At 49.7% G+C, this 13,550-nt stretch overlaps 1 protein-coding gene across 1 annotated transcript in view; it reads left to right on the top strand.

Moving 5' to 3' along the window:
- zgc:92664 (uncharacterized protein LOC436695 homolog) overlaps positions 1-13,550 on the top strand; it is a 249,544-nt gene that overhangs the window by 147,460 nt on the left and 88,534 nt on the right. Inside the window, exon 3 of the mRNA XM_056300565.1 lies at positions 8,863-9,095. Coding sequence (XP_056156540.1) covers positions 8,863-9,095 — 233 coding nt within the window. The remainder of the gene's footprint in view (positions 1-8,862; positions 9,096-13,550) is intronic.

The following is a 13,550-nucleotide window of genomic DNA, read 5'->3' as shown; positions in this document are numbered from 1 at the left end:
CTGGTGTGATGAATCTGGTACAAGGCTAATCGATTTGTCGGGGATGCTGCAAACTGGTGTGATGGATCTGGCACAGGGCTAGTCAATATGACAGGGGGAGGCTGCAGACTGGTGTGATGAATCTTGTACAAGGCTAATCGATATGACAGGGGGATGCTGCAGACTGCTGTGATGAATCTGGTACAAGGTTAATCGATATGACAGGGGGTTGCTGCAGACTGCTGTGATCAATCTTGGACAAGGCTAATCGATATGACAGGGGGATGCTGCAGACTGGTGTGATGAATCTTTTACAAGGCTAATCGATATGACAGGGGGAGGCTGCAGACTGGTGTGATGAATCTGGTACAAGGCTAATCGATATGACGGGTATGCTGCAGACTGGTGTGATGAATCTGGCACCATGCTAATCGATATTGTAACGTGCATGGATAAGAAGACACGCTGGCCGCTGGCTCGCGGGTCTGACCCTTTAGTCGAACGGTTAGCGATGCCTCCTGCGGTGCGGGCAAAACGGGTTTGCTTCCCGGACGCAGCATCTTCGGTGGTTGCGTTGTCCCCCGAATTGGCTACAATATGATAGGGGGATGCTACAGACTGCTGTGATGAATCTGGTACAAGGCTAATCGATATAACAGTGGGATGCTGCAGACTGGTATGATGAATCTGGTACAAGGCTAATCGAGATGACAGGGGGATGCTGCAGACTGGTGTGATGAATCTGGTACAAGGCTAATCGATATGACGGGGATATTGCAGACTGGTGTGATGAATCTGGTACAAGGCTAATCGATATGACAGGGGTATGCTGCAGACTGGTATGATGAATCTTGTACTAGGCTAATCAATATGACAGGGGGATGCTGCAGATTGGTATGATGAATCTGGCAAAAGGCTAATCAATATCACAGGGGGAGGCTGCAGACTGCTGTGATGAATCTGATACAAGGCTAATCGATATGACGGGATGCTTTTGACTGGTGTGATGAATCTGGCACAAGGCTAATCGATATGACGGGGATGCTGTAGACTGGTATGATGATTCGGGTACAAGGCTAATCGATATGACGGGGAGGCTGTAGATTGGTATGATGAATCTGGTACAAGGGTAATCGATATGACAGGGGGATGCTGCAGACTGGTATGATGAATCTGGTACAAGGCTAATCGAGATGACAGGGGGATGCTGCAGACTGGTGTGATGAATCTGGTACAAGGCTAATCCATATGACAGGGGGATGCTGCAGACTGGTGTGATGAATCTGGTACAAGGCTAATCGATATGACAGGGGGATGCTGCAGACTGGTGTGATGAATCTGGCACAAGGCTAATCGATATGACGGGGATGCTGTAGACTGGTATGATGAATCTGGTAGAAGGCTAATCGATATGACGGGGATGCTGTAGACTGGTGTGATGAATCTGGCACAAGGCTAGTCGATATGACAGGGGGAGGCTGCAGACTGGTGTGATGAATCTGGTACAAGGCTAATCGATATGACAGAGTGATGCTGTAGACTGGTATGATGAATCTGGTACAAGGCTAATCGATATGACAGGGGGATGCTGCTGACTGGTGTGATGAATCTGGCACAAGGCTAATCCATATTACGGGGATGCTGTAGACTGGTATGATGAATCTGGTAGCAGGCTAATCGATATGACGGGGATGCTGTAGACTGGTATGATGAATATGGCACAAGGCTAATGGATATGACAGGGGGATGCTGCAGACTGGTATGATGAATCTGGTACAAGGCTAATCGATATGACAGGGGGATGCTGCTGATTGGTGTGATGAATCTGGCACAAGGCTAATCGATATGACAGGGAGATGCTGCACACTGGTGTGATGAATCTGGTAGAAGGCCAATCGCTATGACGGGGAGGCTGCAGACTGGTGTGATGAATCTAGCACAAGTCTAATCGATATGATAGGGGGAGGCTGCAGACTGGTGTGATGAATCTGGTACAAGCTAATCGATATGACAGGGGGATGCTGCAGACTGGTGTGATGAATCTGGTACAAGGCTAATCGATATGATGGGGATGTTGCAGACTGCTGTGATGAATCTGGTACAAGGCTAATCGATATGACAGGGGGATGCTGCACACTGCTGTGATGAATGTGGCACAAGGCTAATCGATATGACGGGGATGCTGCAGACTGGTGTGATGAATCTGGTACAAGGCTAATCGATATGACGGGGTTGCGGCAGACTGTTGTGATGAATCTGGTACAAGGCTAATCGTTATAACGGGTAAGCTGAAGAGTGGTGTGATGAATCTGGTACAAGGCTATCGATATGACGGGGATGCTGCAGACTGGTCTGATGAATCTGTTACAAGGCTAATCGATATGACAGAGGGATGCTGCAGACTGCTGTGATGAATCTGGTACAAGGCTAATCGATATGACAGGGGGATGCTGCAGACTGGTGTGATGAATCTGTTACAAGGCTAGTCGATATGACAGGGGATATTGCAGACTGGTGTGAGGAATCTGGTACAAGGCTAATCGATATGACAGCGGGATGCTGCAGACTGGTGTGATGAATCTGGCACAAGGCTAATCAGTATGACAGGGGGATGCTGCAGACTGGTGTGATGAATCTGGTACAAGGCTAATCGATATGACGGGGAGGCTGCAGACTGGTGTGATGAATCTGGCACAAGGCTAATCAATATGACAGGGGGATTCTGCAGACTGGTATGATGAATCTGGTACAAGGCTAATCGATATGACAGGGGGATGCTTCAGACTGGTGTGATTAATCTGGTACAAGGCTAATCGATATGACAGGGGGAGGCTGCAGACTGGTGTGATGAATCTGGTACAAGGCTAATCGATATGACAGGGGGATGCTGTAGACTGGTGTGATGAATCTGGTACAAGGCTAATCGATATGTCGGGCATGCTGCAAACTGGTGTGATGGATCTGGCACAGGGCTAATCAATATGACAGGGGGAGGCTGCAGACTGGTGTGATGAATCTTGTACAAGGCTAATCGATATGACAGGGGGATGCTGCAGACTGCTGTGATGAATCTGGTACAAGGTTAATCGATATGACAGGGGGTTGCTGCAGACTGCTGTGATAATCTTGGACAAGGCTAATCGATATGACAGGGGGATGCTGCAGACTGGTGTGATGAATCTTTTACAAGGCTAATCGATATGACGGGGAGGCTGCAGACTGGTGTGATGAATCTGGTACAAGGCTAATCGATATGACGGGGATGCTGCAGACTGGTGTGATGAATCTGGCACCATGCTAATCGATATTGTAACGTGCATGGATAAGAAGACACGCTGGCCGCTGGCTCGCAGGTCTGACCCTTTAGTCGAACGGTTAGCGATGCCTCCTGCGGTGCGGGCTAAACGGGTTTGCTTCCTGGACGCAGCATCTCCGGTGGTTGCGTTGTCCCCCGAATTGGCTACAATATGATAGGGGGATGCTACAGACTGCTGTGATGAATCTGGTACAAGGCTAATCGATATAACAGTGGGATGCTGCAGACTGGTATGATGAATCTGGTACAAGGCTAATCGAGATGACAGGGGGATGCTGCAGACTGGTGTGATGAATCTGGTACAAGGCTAATCGATATGACGGGGATATTGCAGACTGGTGTGATGAATCTGGTACAAGGCTAATCGATATGACAGGGGTATGCTGCAGACTGGTATGATGAATCTTGTACTAGGCTAATCAATATGACAGGGGGATGCTGCAGATTGGTATGATGAATCTGGCAAAAGGCTAATCAATATCACAGGGGGAGGCTGCAGACTGCTGTGATGAATCTGATACAAGGCTAATCGATATGACGGGATGCTTTTGACTGGTGTGATGAATCTGGCACAAGGCTAATCGATATGACGGGGATGCTGTAGACTGGTATGATGATTCTGGTACAAGGCTAATCGATATGACGGGGAGGCTGTAGACTGGTATGATGAATCTGGTACAAGGGTAATCGATATGACAGGGGGATGCTGCAGACTGGTATGATGAATCTGGTACAAGGCTAATCGAGATGACAGGGGGATGCTGCAGACTGGTGTGATGAATCTGGTACAAGGCTAATCCATATGACAGGGGGATGCTGCAGACTGGTGTGATGAATCTGGTACAAGGCTAATCGATATGACAGGGGGATGCTGCAGACTGGTGTGATGAATCTGGCACAAGGCTAATCGATATGACGGGGATGCTGTAGACTGGTATGATGAATCTGGTAGAAGGCTAATCGATATGACGGGGATGCTGTAGACTGGTGTGATGAATCTGGCACAAGGCTAGTCGATATGACAGGGGGAGGCTGCAGACTGGTGTGATGAATGTGGCACAAGGCTAATCGATGTGACGGGGATGCTGTAGGCTGGTATGATGAATCTGGTACAAGGCTAATCGATATGACAGGGGGATGCTGCTGACTGGTGTGATGAATCTGGCACAAGGCTAATCCATATTACGGGGATGCTGTAGACTGGTATGATGAATCTGGTAGCAGGCTAATCGATATGACGGGGATGCTGTAGACTGGTATGATGAATATGGCACAAGGCTAATGGATATGACAGGGGGATGCTGCAGACTGGTATGATGAATCTGGTACAAGGCTAATCGATATGACAGGGGGATGCTGCTGATTGGTGTGATGAATCTGGCACAAGGCTAATCGATATGACAGGGAGATGCTGCACACTGGTGTGATGAATCTGGTAGAAGGCTAATCGCTATGACGGGGAGGCTGCAGACTGGTGTGATGAATCTAGCACAAGTCTAATCGATATGATAGGGGGAGGCTGCAGACTGGTGTGATGAATCTGGTACAAGCTAATCGATATGACAGGGGGATGCTGCAGACTGGTGTGATGAATCTGGTACAAGGCTAATCGATATGATGGGGATGTTGCAGACTGCTGTGATGAATCTGGTACAAGGCTAATCGATATGACAGGGGGATGCTGCACACTGCTGTGATGAATGTGGCACAAGGCTAATCGATATGACGGGGATGCTGCAGACTGGTGTGATGAATCTGGTACAAGGCTAATCGATATGACGGGGTTGCGGCAGACTGTTGTGATGAATCTGGTACAAGGCTAATCGTTATAACGGGTAAGCTGAAGAGTGGTGTGATGAATCTGGTACAAGGCTATCGATATGACAGGGGGATGCTGCAGACTGGTGTGATGAATCTGTTACAAGGCTAGTCGATATGACAGGGGATATTGCAGACTGGTGTGAGGAATCTGGTACGAGGCTAATCGATATGACAGCGGGATGCTGCAGACTGGTGTGATGAATCTGGCACAAGGCTAATCAGTATGACAGGGGGATGCTGCAGACTGGTGTGATGAATCTGGTACAAGGCTAATCGATATGACGGGGAGGCTGCAGACTGGTGTGATGAATCTGGCACAAGGCTAATCAATATGACAGGGGGATTCTGCAGGCTGGTATGATGAATCTGGTACAAGGCTAATCGATATGACAGGGGGATGCTTCAGACTGGTGTGATTAATCTGGTACAAGGCTAATCGATATGACAGGGGGAGGCTGCAGACTGGTGTGATGAATCTGGTACAAGGCTAATCGATATGACAGGGGGATGCTGTAGACTGGTGTGATGAATCTGGTACAAGGCTAATCGATATGTTGGGCATGCTGCAAACTGGTGTGATGGATCTGGCACAGGGCTAATCAATATGACAGGGGGAGGCTGCAGACTGGTGTGATGAATCTTGTACAAGGCTAATCGATATGACAGGGGGATGCTGCAGACTGCTGTGATGAATCTGGTACAAGGTTAATCGATATGACAGGGGGTTGCTGCAGACTGCTGTGATAATCTTGGACAAGGCTAATCGATATGACAGGGGGATGCTGCAGACTGGTGTGATGAATCTTTTACAAGGCTAATCGATATGACGGGGAGGCTGCAGACTGGTGTGATGAATCTGGTACAAGGCTAATCGATATGACGGGGATGCTGCAGACTGGTGTGATGAATCTGGCACCATGCTAATCGATATTGTAACGTGCATGGATAAGAAGACACGCTGGCCGCTGGCTCGCAGGTCTGACCCTTTAGTCGAACGGTTAGCGATGCCTCCTGCGGTGCGGGCAAAACGGGTTTGCTTCCTGGACGCAGCATCTCCGGTGGTTGCGTTGTCCCCCGAATTGGCTACAATATGATAGGGGGATGCTACAGACTGCTGTGATGAATCTGGTACAAGGCTAATCGATATAACAGTGGGATGCTGCAGACTGGTATGATGAATCTGGTACAAGGCTAATCGAGATGACAGGGGGATGCTGCAGACTGGTGTGATGAATCTGGTACAAGGCTAATCGATATGACGGGGATATTGCAGACTGGTGTGATGAATCTGGTACAAGGCTAATCGATATGACAGGGGTATGCTGCAGATTGGTATGATGAATCTGGCAAAAGGCTAATCAATATCACAGGGGGAGGCTGCAGACTGCTGTGATGAATCTGATACAAGGCTAATCGATATGACGGGATGCTTTTGACTGGTGTGATGAATCTGGCACAAGGCTAATCGATATGACGGGGATGCTGTAGACTGGTATGATGATTCTGGTACAAGGCTAATCGATATGACGGGGAGGCTGTAGACTGGTATGATGAATCTGGTACAAGGGTAATCGATATGACAGGGGGATGCTGCAGACTGGTATGATGAATCTGGTACAAGGCTAATCGAGATGACGGGGATGCTGCAGACTGGTGTGATGAATCTGGTACAAGGCTAATCCATATGACAGGGGGATGCTGCAGACTGGTGTGATGAATCTGGTACAAGGCTAATCGATATGACAGGGGGATGCTGCAGACTGGTGTGATGAATCTGGCACAAGGCTAATCGATATGACGGGGATGCTGTAGACTGTTATGATGAATCTGGTAGAAGGCTAATCGATATGACGGGGATGCTGTAGACTGGTGTGATGAATCTGGCACAAGGCTAGTCGATATGACAGGGGGAGGCTGCAGACTGGTGTGATGAATGTGGCACAAGGCTAATCGATGTGACGGGGATGCTGTAGACTGGTATGATGAATCTGGCACAAGGCTAGTCGATATGACGGGGATGCTGCAGACTGGTGTGATGAATCTGGTCAAAGGCTAATCGATATGACAGAGTGATGCTGTAGACTGGTATGATGAATCTGGTACAAGGCTAATCGATATGACAGGGGGATGCTGCTGACTGGTGTGATGAATCTGGCACAAGGCTAATCCATATTACGGGGATGCTGTAGACTGGTATGATGAATCTGGTAGCAGGCTAATCGATATGACGGGGATGCTGTAGACTGGTATGATGAATATGGCACAAGGCTAATGGATATGACAGGGGGATGCTGCAGACTGGTATGATGAATCTGGTACAAGGCTAATCGATATGACAGGGGGATGCTGCTGATTGGTGTGATGAATCTGGCACAAGGCTAATCGATATGACAGGGAGATGCTGCACACTGGTGTGATGAATCTGGTAGAAGGCTAATCGCTATGACGGGGAGGCTGCAGACTCTTGTGATGAATCTAGCACAAGTCTAATCGATATGATAGGGGGAGGCTGCAGACTGGTGTGATGAATCTGGTACAAGGTAATCGATATGACAGGGGGATGCTGCAGACTGTTGTGATGAATCTGGTATAAGGCTAATCCATATGACAGGGGGAGGCTGCAGACTGGTGTAATGAATCTGGCACAAGGCTAATCGATATGACGGGGATGCTGTAGACTGGTATGATGAATCTGGTAGCAGGCTAATCGATATGACTGTGATGCTGTAGACTGGTATGATGAATCTGGTACAAGGCTAATCGATATGACGGGGAGGCTGCAGACTGGTGTGATGAATCTGGTACAAGGCTAATCGATATGACAGGGGGATGCTGCAGACTGGTGTGATGAATTTGGGACAAGGCTAATCGATATGACAGGGGGAGGCTGTAGACTGGTGTGATGAATCTGGCACAAGGCTAATCGATATGAAAGGGGGATGCTGCAGACTGGTATGATGAATCTGGTACAAGGCTAATCGATATGACGGGGATGCTGCAGACTGGTGTGATGAATCTTGCACAAGGCTAATCGATATGACAGAGGGATGCTGCAGACTGGTGTGATGAATCTGGTACAAGACTAATCGATATGACAGGGGGAGGCTGCAGACTGGTGTGATGAATCTGGCACAAGGCTAATCGATATGACAGGGGGATGTTGCAGACTGGTGTGATGAATCTGACACAAGGCTAATCGATATGACAGGGGGTTACTGCAGACTGGTATGATGAATCTGGTAAAAGGCTAATCGATATGACGGGGATGCTGTAGACTGGTGTGATGAATCTGACACAAGGCTAATCGATATGACAGGGGGATGCTGCAGACTGGTATGATGAATCTGGTACAAGGGTAATCGATATGACTGGGGGATGCTGCAGACTGGTGTGATGAATCTGGCGCAAGGCTAATCGATATGAGAGGGGGATGCTGCAGACTGGAACTATGAATCTGGTACAAGGCTAATCGATATGACAGGGGGAGGCTGCAGACTGGTGTGATGAAGTTATGAGGCCAAAATAGAATTGCATCAATGTTTATTCTCATAATTTAGTTCATGTCAAACAGCCAGATATTAGTCGAAATGGAAAAAAATAAAAAGTGGTTCTATTAACCGGGTTATTGGTGTCTCCCTTTGTTGCCTGTTGTGGGCAAAGATGTGTGTTTTTTTGCAATATTACTAGCAGATAATTTAAAGCAACATTTATTATGCTAATGTGATCCATCTTCTGCATCCGCACAGCTCCAGTGCCCCAAACAAGACCACGGTGAAAAGGAAGTTGTATGAAGACAGTGGTGTGACCATCTCCTCTGAAATGTCGAAAAAGACCCTCAAGAAGCCTACTGCAGTGGTCACCGTGGCTGCCCAGGACCCCCAGAGTGTCCTCACCATGCCAGCATCAAACTATGTGGCGACCTCAGGGCTGCAGGGCACTTCTTCTACCCAGCTGCCCCTGAAGAAGCAGAAAACTGCAGGTGGGTGGCATTGAGTGGTTAAAACATATTGAAGCCATTTCAAAGAAGTGGTCCAGTTCATCATAATAATCAGTTAAGATATGTTAAAGTAAACTGTAGGCATATTTTCCCGCCAGGAATTCAGCTATGATAATATCGTAAAGACATAATAAATGGGGTGTGCGGTTGCTGTTTGATGTTTCATATTTGCTCAATTATTTTGCGTTATCCGTCTGTGTGTATGGATGCTGGATATTTCAACTATTGAAATTAAGAGAAAATGCAAAACAAATATTTTTACACTATTACTAGGGATAATCAGCCCACAATTAGATATCAAAATGAAAAAGAAAAAATGAACATAGATGTTGAAATGGCAATTTCAAATTGGAAAGTGAAATTGAAAACTTGAAAGAGAAAATAGAAAAGCTTAAATTGACAGCACCGGAAAACTGAAAACCTCTAAATAAAAATTTAAAATGGAAAATGACATGCAATAAATAAAATAGGCTTTTTCTTTTTCCATTTTATCCACTCCCTTTTTCCACTTGTCTTTTTCTATTTTTCCGTTTTTACACAACCATTGTCGTGATTAAATATAGATATAGGAAAATAAATAAACAAGAAATACTACGAAATGAATGCTGCAAGCGTTATTGAGCAGGCCCTCGGGCCTCGCAGGCCCCGGGGGGGGGGGGGAGTGCCGCGTGGTGTCTCTACTGGAGGTCGGCTGATAGGGCTCGGAATCGCACTTACATCCCAACAGTAGTTTGAAAAAATAACTTAATATTTCAGGATTTGGCAACAGACAATTTGTACCAAAATTTGCACACAGACTCGGTGGGCGATGGGGAACTACGTGCCCCCCGGGTTTTGTGTTCTTCTGACGGACCTCTGCCGAGATGTAATACCGCGTGTTGTTACCCAGAGGAAGATATTCCTTTACAGCTTCTTCTTTTCTTTTTTTTTCTAAATAGCATTTTGTGGACTATCACCATTATTTAAATAACTTTTAACCGTGAGCATCCTTAGAAGCTACAGGCAACGTTTTATGCAGATTGGATGTACAACCTAAGACGAGTTTCATCAAGTAAGTTTTGCATATTTCGCAATTTTGTTAAATTCGGCTATTGTATTTTTAAATCACGTCAGGACACAGCGCTGTCACTCGACACAACCTCTCCGTGGCATTCTTTATTTAGACTGACACAGCATCAAAGGCAGACCCGATCAAACAACCCAGAGCCCGCAGGCATCACCAATCGATCCCAGCACAATAGAACAGCACCAAATCAAATGCAGCACTGTCGATGTGTGCATACATAACATTCCCCCCCCCCCCCGGCAGGATTTCAAACATGAAAGGTTGACACAAAGTCCTCTAGGTGGCCAGGGCGTAAACGTGTGCGAACAGGTCGCGGGGCGGCCTGAGGCTGGGCAGGCCGAGGTGGGGAGGGAGATGGCAGGGGGAGCTGAGGCCCAGGAATGTCTGGGGCCCGTGTAGGAGCTGCATGAAGCCCTGGGGCGTCTCGCCATGCTGAGGGAATGGCTATGGTTGTGTCACCAGCTGTGTGTGGCGGAGCTGACACCTTCCGTAGATGACTGGAGTGCCACCGAGTGCCATCGCTGAGGAGGTAAGTGGCTGGGCCCAGCTGACGGGTGACTTGGAGAGGAGAGGACCAGTATGAAGCCATTTTATTGTCCCTGTGGGGCCTGCGGACCCTGACCCAGTCTGACACATTGATGTCTGGCACCCCGGTTCGTTTTGACTGGTCAAACCGTTGCTTCATCCGCGTCTGCTGACGAGTGACTGAGGCTCTGACCCCAGAGGGAGGTGCCTGGGGTGTGGAGGGGCGGAGCCTGTCAAGGGGCATGCACAGTTCCCGGCCTAGCATGAGAGAGGCTGGGGAGACACCTGTGGTCGAGGGCTGTGTGGCCCGATAGTGCAGCAGAGTGTGACGGATGGCCTGCGTGAAAGAGCACCCTTGGGCCATGTGTGCTCTGAGGCCGTTCTTCAGTGACTGGTGAAAACGTTCAACGCCGCCATTGGCCTGGGGGTGGTAGTACGCAGTGCGTATATGACGGATACCCTTGCTTTCGAGATAAGCAGTGAACTCAGCAGAGACCAGCTGAGGGCCGTTGTCAGTGGTGATGGCCTTTGGGAGGCCCCAGCGAGAGAAAAGAGAGTCCAGGAAGTCGATGATGATCTGTGAGGTTACAGTGCCGGAAGTGGTGAGTTCAGGCCATTTTGAGTGTAGATCGTAGGCGACCACCATGAAGCGTTGGTGGGGGGGAACTCCATGGATCTCACCACAAATGTCCAACTGCAGGTGTTCCCAGGGCTGAGAGGGCCAGGCGAGAGGTTGCAGGGGTGGGGGAGCCTGGTGGCCAGTCTTGCCACTCACAAGGCAGGCAGAACAGTCCTTCACCAGAGCCTCAATATCTCTGTCTATCCCCGGCCACCACACCAGGTCTCGGCAGCGCTGTTTCAGTTTCACAATGCCCAGGTGGCTTTCATGCGCCGTATTCAAAACACGTGCACGGAGAGCAGCTGGGACCACTGTGCAAAACCCACGTGCCACGCAGGTGTCGTTCCAGCAGGAGAGCTCCTGTCTGACTCGGGCGAATGCAGCCAGCTCCTCTGGGACCTTGTGAGGCCAGCCGTTCTGGATGTAGGTGCGGAGCTGGGAGAGGACAGGGTCCTGTTCGGAGGCTGCCCTCAGCTCCTGCAGAGAAACAGTGGCCTGGAGGGGTGTGTGTAGCATTTGGACAATGTCCTTTTCCACACAGTCAGTGTCCGTCTGTGGAGCTGGGGTGGAGACAGAGCGAGAGAGCAGGTCGGCGACAACATTGTCTCTGCCTGGGGTGAATTGCAGGCTGAAGTTGTACTGGCGGAGGCGGTCAGACCAGCGGTGCAGCCTCAGGGGGTTGTGGCCTGTCCCAGATGTGGACAGCAGCGCTGTCAGGGCCTGGTGGTCTGTCCTGAGGGTGAAGGAGCGGCCATAGAGGTAGAGGTGCCACCTTTCACAAGCCCAGATACAGGCTAACGCCTCACGCTCACCCACGGAGTACCGCTGCTCGGTCAGGTTGAGGGCACGGGAGGCGAAGGCAATGGGCTTCTCCACACCGTTCTGGGTTTGAGACAGCACAGCCCCTATCGCTGTGGCTGATGCGTCACAGGTCACAAAGGTGGAGCTGGAGATGTCGAAGTGAGCCAACACTGGTGGTGAAGTCAGTTGAGTCTTGAGATCACGCACAGCGTCACTGCATGCCTTTGACCACACCCATGGCTCGTCCTTACGCAGCAGCTGGCGCAGGGGGGCTGTGGTCGCAGAGTACTTGGGAAGAAACATCAGGTAGTAACTTGTCATACCCAGGAAGGAGGCGACCTGGGCGGCCGAGCTGGGCTCAGGGATGGCCTGAATGGCGTCCACGTTGGATTGTAGTGGAGTTACACCGCTCGCTGACAGCCGGAACCCCACGAAGTCGATGGCTGGCACAGAGAGGACACATTTCTCAGCATTGACAGTTAGCTTGTGCTTGGACAGGGCTGCGAAGACCATGTTAAGGCGCTTGTCGTGGATTTCACTGGTGGGCCCGTGTACCACTATATCGTCCAGATAAATGGCCACGCCCAGTATGCCAGCCAGCACGGAGACCATGATTTTCTGGAAGCAGCTAGGGGCGGAGCTGAGACCGAAAGGCATCCTGGTGTAGCGAAACACTCCTGCATGTGTCACAAAGGCTGTGAGGTTTCGGCTGCTGGGGTGGAGGGGCACCTGTAAGTACCCCTGTCTGAGGTCGAGCTTGGAGAACACCTCAGAGCCATAGAACTGAGCAGTGAGTTCTTCTGAGGTGGGCAGTGGATACTTATCAGGGACCACTGCCTTATTTACTGCACGTAGATCGACGCAGACACGCAGGCCCCCCGACTTCTTCTTAGCCACCACGAGGTTTGAGACCCAACGTGACGCGTCCACCGGTTCAATGATGCCAGCTTCCAGCAGTTGTTGCAGCTCGGCGGAGACCCCATCACGGAGAGCCAACGGGATGCGGCGCAGTGGTTGGATGACAGATTTCACAGCAGGGTTGAGGAGAGGTTGATGGGTGAAGGCGGAGAGGCAGCCCAGCCCCATAAACAGCGATGGCCACTTCTGCTGCCAAGGTGTGGCGACAGTCAGGATTGCTGCCCCCCTTGTGTCTAAGAGGGAGAACCCCAGAGCGGAGAACAGGTCCAGGCCCATCAGGTTGGCCCCACGGCGTGCCACATGAAAAACTGCATTGGGCACCAGCTTGGTTCCATAGCGGACAGTCACTTGGAGAGAGCCAACCAGATCGATTTTGGAGTCACCATACCCACAGAGGACAGCTGAGGGTGCGGACAGTGGCAGTGAACCGAAAAATTGACTGTAGGTATCAACATTCAGGAGAGACACACTTGCACCGGTGTCCAACAGCAGGGGGATGCACACATCA

Source organism: Lampris incognitus, chromosome 20 (genome assembly GCF_029633865.1).
Source record: "Lampris incognitus isolate fLamInc1 chromosome 20, fLamInc1.hap2, whole genome shotgun sequence".
In the NCBI taxonomy this organism is placed as follows: domain Eukaryota; kingdom Metazoa; phylum Chordata; class Actinopteri; order Lampriformes; family Lampridae; genus Lampris; species Lampris incognitus.
The sequence above is the reverse complement of the archived record's forward strand: the minus strand, read 5'-3'. Positions and strand labels throughout refer to the sequence as shown.